Here is a 7,317-nt window from a genome sequence, read left to right as displayed (position 1 = left end):
ATGCAGAATAGTGAAAAAACAAATGAATGGATTAATTGGATTGAAGAAGCTATCGATAAAAAACATATTAAAAATTATGAATATGAAAATTTTAAAAATATTCAAGAAATTGGTTCCGGAGCATTCGGAAAGGTGTTTCGTGCAAATTGGAAAAGTTTTGATCATTATTTAGCGTTAAAATCTTTTTATGATCTTAACAAAATTACCTTAAAAGAAATTGTTAATGAGGTAATTTTATTATTTAATAAAAAGATTCTATTGGATACAATATTTTAAAAATATTTATTTTATGTACTCTTTATATTCATATTTTTTTTTAATTTTTTTTTCTTCAAATTTATTTTAATTAAAATATGTTCATGATTTAGATTAACCTTCAACGTGATGTAGATTTTCATAATAATATAATTCGCTTTTATGGAATTACAAAACATGCGTCAGGTAATATCACATAACGATTGCAACAACCAAAATTGAACGAAATAAATCTTTTTTTATGAAATAATTATTAATAACTATTTCTATTAGAAAATATATTTAATCCAACAAAAGATTATTTATTGGTAATGGAATACGCTGATGGTGGTACGCTTCGTGACTATTTGAAGAATAACTTCCATAGACTTACTTGGAATGATAAATACAATTTGGCATCTCAATTGGCTCGTTCTATATTATGTCTACATGAAGAAGGAATTATTCATCGGGACTTGGTATTTTATTTTTCAGTATTAAGATTAAAAAAAAATATATTGATTTCAATAATTATTAATTTATTTTTATTATTTGAATATTATAATAGCATTCTTGTAATGTATTGGTTCATCAAGATTCCATTAAGTTGGCGGATTTTTGCTTATCAAAAAGGATTGGTGAAGCATCTAAATCACAAACAAAATTACTTGGAATGGTTTCCTATATTGATCCAAAAGTATTGACGGATAACAATTTAAAATCAAATGAGAAAAGTGATATATACAGCATTGGTGTTCTGTTATGGGAAATATCAAGCGGGAAACCGCCATTTCATGAAGAGAATTATGATTTTAGTTTAATGTATAAAATTTCACAAGGTCGAAGAGAAGAGATTATTTCTGGTACTCCTGATGATTATTCTAATCTCTATACTGGTAAGTGTTATTTTTTATTTTATTCATTTAAGATTTATTAGTTAAATATATATTTCTGTTTATTAGAGTGTTGGAATGGTGAGCTAAATAATCGACCGACTATACATGAAGTTGTTGATAGACTAAAAAATTTTACTCCCCGTTCAAAACGTAGAAGATATGAATATTTAACCCCAGATAGTTTGGAAAATTCATTACATGAGGATTTATCACAAATGATTCATGATTTCGATAATAAAAATTCAGATGAAATAAATAATATGACATCAACAAATAAAATTAATGAGAATATTTTATCCGAAAAGGATTTAATTATGATTATTAATGAAATAAATGATCTCATCCTTGAAAAATTAAAAAAAGGAGATGCAACAAAAAATTATGTTCTTGATCATCTTAAAAATAATAATATTAAATCAAAAGAAATTTATAAGTGGTTATTAAATAATCAAAATAATAATCCAAATTCAATTTTTTTACTTGGATATTTTAATTTCTATGGAATTGTAACAAATGAGAATGAAATTAAAGCATTTGATTTATTTATTAATGCATCAGAAGATGATCATATATTAGCACAATATTGTATTGGAGAATGTTATGAATATGGAAGTGGAATTATAAAAAATGATGAATTAGCTTTTGAATATTATGAAAAAGTAGCCAATAAAGATTATTCAATTGGACAATTTAAATTAGGTTGGTTTTATAATAAAGGAAAAAATGTTAAAAAAGATTATAAATTAGCTGCATATTGGTATGAAAAAGCTGCAAATAATGGACATTTCATTGCTATGCAAAATCTTGGCCTTTTATATAAGAAAGGAGATGGTGTTGAAGAAGATCATAAAAAAGCTTTTGAATTATATAAAAAATCAGCTGAAGGAGAATATTTAGATGGTATAATGATGTTAGCTTATTGTTATAGTAATGGTATAGGAATTAATATTGATAAACAAAAAGCAGTTGAATTATACCAAAAAGCGGCAAATATGGGACATAAGATAGCTCAATATAATCTTGCTTTGATGTATGAAAATGGAGAAGGAATTGAAAAAGATATAAATCAAGCAATTTATTTTTATAAACAATCTGCTAAACAAAGATTTAAAAAGGCTCAAAATAAATTAAAAGTACTAAGAGAGCTTAAAGATAATTCATAAATAATTGTCTAAAAAAAATATTATATTTTATTTATATCATTTTACACTACACCTAATTTTGGTAAATTACTCAAAAAATGCACGTAATAATAATGCTTAACTTTTTATAATGTAATAATTATAACCTTATAGAATATAATAACTGGCCTCAATATTAATATATTAAAGACCCAAGCAAAGTGACGTTCTTTGACTTTGGCAAAACTACCACCGAAATCTTGGAAAATACACGTTATAAATTCACTTTACCTCCTGAAATTTTAGTACGAAACTCTGAAACTACTCGAAGAGCAAAGAGGAACAGAAAAAAAGGAATAAAAAAAGCGCCAAGACGCCAAAATCCATGGATCATTTACAGAAGGGACAAGGACGCCAACAGAATTTTTTTGGACTAAAATCATCCATCATATCAAAAAGAATTTCAAATTTTTTTTATTAATTCTTCTATAAAATAAGAATCTTTTATTCCCAAATTAATGTAATCATAAACGTGAAAATAATAAAATTTTTTGTTTTATTTAATTTCTTACAATTTTTATTATCAATACACATGCATGAATTCCATTCTCAAATCTATTCCTATTTAACTCGAGTGTACCGTAACGTACGTTAGACCCAGATCAACAGAATTATATTATTGTTCTGTTGTCCGTTCGAAACAATTGATGAAATTTTTTTTTTTAAAAAAGAAAAAATATCTTTTTTTCTCAAAAAAGAATTATATTACTTTGTACTTTTATTATATAAAATATATAAATTTGTAATTTAATTTTAATTCCAAAAAAAAAAAATCCCGATTTTTTTTAAAAAAATATTCATCAGAAGTTGATTTTTTTTTCTTAATAAAAAAATAACATAAAAATCTCGAAAAAAATGATAAAATTTTTATTTTTCTGTTTGGGTGGATTATTTAATAAATACTGTAAACATTTAAATTATTTAACCAAAAACTTTATTTTTTAATTTTTTTTAAATATCATTTTTTAACAGGTTAGTTGGTATCCAGACATATTGTGCCTTATCAAATAATCATGTAATCATGACAGTTGTGGTATGATTTATTTGATTTTCATACAAGGTGTACAGCAAATAATATATTATCTAAATAAAATACAAACTTTTTTATTTTACTATTTCATTAAAGGTTAACTTTATCCAATTGAATTAATGGATTTTTTGGGTCGAAGCAGTTTTCCAAGAATATTATTCTTGAGGATTTTATAGTCTAGTATATAAATCTCACATATCCTGCGAAAAAAATATCTATCCATTTAACAAAATGCGGTGTAATTCAATAATTCATAAATATATCAGAAGTAATATTTTTATCATCAGTTCATATAATCATTCTAAATTTTTATTTCAATATTTAATCCATAAAAATTATTTTACCTAACAATTAAATTAATGGTTTATTTAATTAAAAATTTAAATTTAGCAACGTATACATAAAACTCGGAAAGTTTACGTTTATTAGATCTCTTACCGGTATTTTTATTTATTAGTAAATTTTGCAGGAAAGTTTTAGAAGATATACAGTAAAAGATAAATATAATATTCAGATGTTTTAATAAACGAAAAAAATTATTTTCACACCATAACAGTTTCCGTTTCATGTAACGTCCATAATCCTTTGATTACATTTTAGGTATGCGAAGTGGCCGGCTTTATGCATTAAATGGACAGTAACAGATAGTTCGTAACGGATAGATTTTTTTATCACTGAAAATTTCAATGTGTCACTAGTGAATTTACCCAATATCACCAATAAAATTTCTACCCACGTGATTTTTTGGCCGCCACTTGGCCAAATTAGTCTATGTGACAGATAATGTGACAAATAGTTGAAAAATAGGGTGATGCGGGATGACAAATTATAAGAAGTCACGCGGGAAGAAAATTTGTTGATCACCAACAAATTTTCTACCCCTGAAAATATTCATCACCGGCATCACGTTATATTTATCTGAGGGACTTGGTTTTTTTTGCTTTCCAAAATTATTTTTTACACGTCCCCTTAAATGTTACCGGTCATGTGGGATAGAATTTTAATTATAAAATTGTTGGTGTTACAACGGTATTTGATTTGTTGGAAGATCACCAGTGAGTGCTCGTGACATTATTTGTAAACAATTAATTTATTTTTGCATATAAATATGACGAATCATAAATAGAATTGTTTTCGGACTTCTCACTATTTCTAAAACAACGATTATAAAGAAATGCAGAACAACGAAAAAACAAATGAATGGATTAATTGGATTGAAGATGCTATTAATAAAAAACATATTAAATATTATGAATTTGAATACTTTAGCAATATACAAGAAATCGGTTCTGGAGCATTCGGAAAGGTATTCCGAGCAAATTGGAAAAATTTTGAGCAATATTTAGCGTTAAAATCTTTTTTAAATCTTAACGATGCTACCTTAAAAGAAACTGTTAAAGAAGTAATCTATTATTAAAAAATTTGATCGCATATTCCTAAAATGATTATTTTATTTATCGCGTATTCATTTTATATGATTTAATTTTTCTTATTATTGTATGAATATAATTTAGCTTACACTTCAACGAGGTGTAGATTTTCATGGTAATATTATACGCTTCTATGGAATTACAAAATTTGGGTCAAGTATTGGTAAGATTATATAAATCTTTGTATATTAAAAAACGAATTGTAACTGTCAAAATTGATTGAAATAAGTTTTTTTGTACAAAAATTTGATAATTATTATTTTTATTAGAAAATATATTTAATCCAACAAAAGGATATTTACTGGTAATGGAATACGCAGACAGTGGTACTCTTCGTGACTATTTGAATAAAAACTTTAATAAACTTACTTGGAATGATAAATATAAATTGGCATATCAATTAGCTTGTGCTATATCATGCCTACATGATGAAAAAATTGTTCACCGAGATTTGGTAATTTTTTTTTAGCATAATATGTCAATACATATTATTTAATTTAATAATATTTTTCATATTATACAATAGCATTCTTGTAATGTGTTGGTTCATCAGAATTCCATCAAGTTGGCCGATTTTGGATTATCAAAATGGATTGAAGAAGCATCTAATTCACAAACAAAATTATTTGGTAGGGTTCCCTACATTGATCCAAAAGTACTAATGGATGACAATTTAAACCTAAATGAGAAAAGTGATATATATAGTATTGGTGTACTATTATGGGAAATATCAAGTGGGTATCCACCATTTCATGGGAAGAGTTATAATTTTAGCTTAATGTATAAAATTTCGCAAGGTCAAAGAGAAGAGATTATTTCTAACACACCTAGTGATTATTCTAATCTTTATACTGGTAAGTATGATTAGAATGCATTGACTATTTTTAATTAATATTTATTAATCAATTATATATATTTGATCATTAGAATGTTGGAATGGTGAACCAAACAAACGACCATCTATAAAAGAAGTTGTTAGTAGACTAAAAGGATTTATTTCATGTTCAAATGGTGTAAATATTTATCAACAAAACGAGAAGAATTTAAATATGATAATTGATGAAATAATTAATCGTATTTTTAATGGGCTGAACAAAGGAAATGTAACAAAAGAATACGTCCTTATGATTATAAATATTTATAATACAAATTTATATGAAATTTATAATTGGTTATTAAATAATCAAATCAATCCGAATTCCATTTTTTTTCTGGGATATTTTAATTATTATGGAATTGAAATAACTGAGGATGAGGAGAAAGCATTTAGTTTATTTATTGATGCCTCTGAAAAGGGTCACATATTAGCACAATATTTTGTTGGAGAATGCCATGAATTTGGAAATGGAACTACAATAAATAATAAATTGGCATTCGAATATTATAAAAAACTAGCCGATAAAGATTTTGCAATTGGGCAATTTAAACTAGGTTGGTTTTATAAAAACGGATTAAGTGTTAGTACAGATTTTAGCATGGCTGCAGATTGGTATGAAAAAGCTGCAATTAATGGACATTTGATAGCTATGTGCAATCTTGGGAATTCCTATAGAAATGGAGATGGTGTTGAAGAAAATCATCAAAGAGCTTTTGAATTATACAAAAAATCAGCTGAAGGAATATACTCAGGTGGAATAATGATGTTAGGATATTGTTATCATAATGGAATTGGCATTAATATTCATATACAAAAGGCAGTTGAATTATACCGAAAAGCAGCAAGTTTAGAGAATAAAATAGCTCAATATAATCTTGCTTTGATGCATGAAAAAGGAGAAGGAATCGGAAAAGATATAGACAAAGCAATTTATTGGTATGAACAATCCGCTAAACAAGGTTATCAAGATGCTCAAAATCGATTTAATGTACTTACTAAAATTAGAAATAATTTGTGTCAATCTTATGCATTTTTTAATATCCCAGAAAGGGTCGAGTCAGGTCGGGTTTGAGGATATATTTGAAGTCATAAAATGACATGGGATTTTAATACGAATCGAGTCAAATAACTGACCCGACCTAGCATTTAATGTTATTAAGTAAATTTATTAGTCTAAAATTGTTTAAATTACTTTTTTTCATCTATATCTATATCTATATCTATATTATTAATTAATATAATAAAAATAATTTGTGTAGATCAGTAACGTTTAGATTACCCGTATAAATAATCTTTGAATTGTGAAACGTGTCCCGTGATTGTATAATTAAAAGTGTTGATTGGTGAATTACTAATGTTACTGTCACTTACAGTATCTTTATTTGATTTATACTACGGCTAAATTTTATTTTTTAATGTATTTTTTTCTTACTAAGTTTTTTACCGCAGGACATATTACAACTGCGGCTGATCTTATGAATATGAATATGATTTGTCTGCGCCTGAACTATTCCATATTCATATAGTAGTTGATCAGCAAATCCATTGATTACTGTTTGATTACTAATATAAAAATTTTTTAGTTTCTGGTAATTGAAGTTTTGGCTAATATGATTAATAAGTAATAGACAATTAACTTGTTAAGTTAATAAATTGTAAATACAATATT

At 25.7% G+C, this 7,317-nt stretch overlaps 2 protein-coding genes across 2 annotated transcripts; both read left to right on the top strand.

Annotated features, from left to right (window-relative positions):
* Positions 1–2,293, top strand: OCT59_023907 (uncharacterized protein; the record flags this gene model as incomplete). Its single annotated transcript, XM_025330502.2, has 5 exons — positions 1–228; positions 369–441; positions 529–713; positions 803–1,130; positions 1,197–2,293. The coding sequence occupies 5 exons, from the start codon at positions 1–3 to the stop codon at positions 2,291–2,293; spliced, it is 1,911 nt and encodes a 636-aa protein (XP_025175249.2).
* A 2,222-nt stretch (positions 2,294–4,515) lies between these two features.
* OCT59_023906 (uncharacterized protein) lies at positions 4,516–6,720 on the top strand (the record flags this gene model as incomplete). The annotated part of the gene is made up of 5 exons (XM_025326636.1): positions 4,516–4,743; positions 4,856–4,934; positions 5,041–5,225; positions 5,298–5,625; positions 5,699–6,720. The coding sequence occupies 5 exons, from the start codon at positions 4,516–4,518 to the stop codon at positions 6,718–6,720; spliced, it is 1,842 nt and encodes a 613-aa protein (XP_025175250.1).
* Between the last annotated feature and the right edge of the window lie 597 nt (positions 6,721–7,317).

The sequence above is a fragment of the Rhizophagus irregularis genome, chromosome 4 (assembly GCF_026210795.1).
Source record: "Rhizophagus irregularis chromosome 4, complete sequence".
NCBI classification, from domain to species: Eukaryota; Fungi; Glomeromycota; class Glomeromycetes; order Glomerales; family Glomeraceae; genus Rhizophagus; species Rhizophagus irregularis.
Note: the sequence above shows the minus strand (reverse complement) of the source record. Positions and strands in the feature narration are given on the sequence as shown.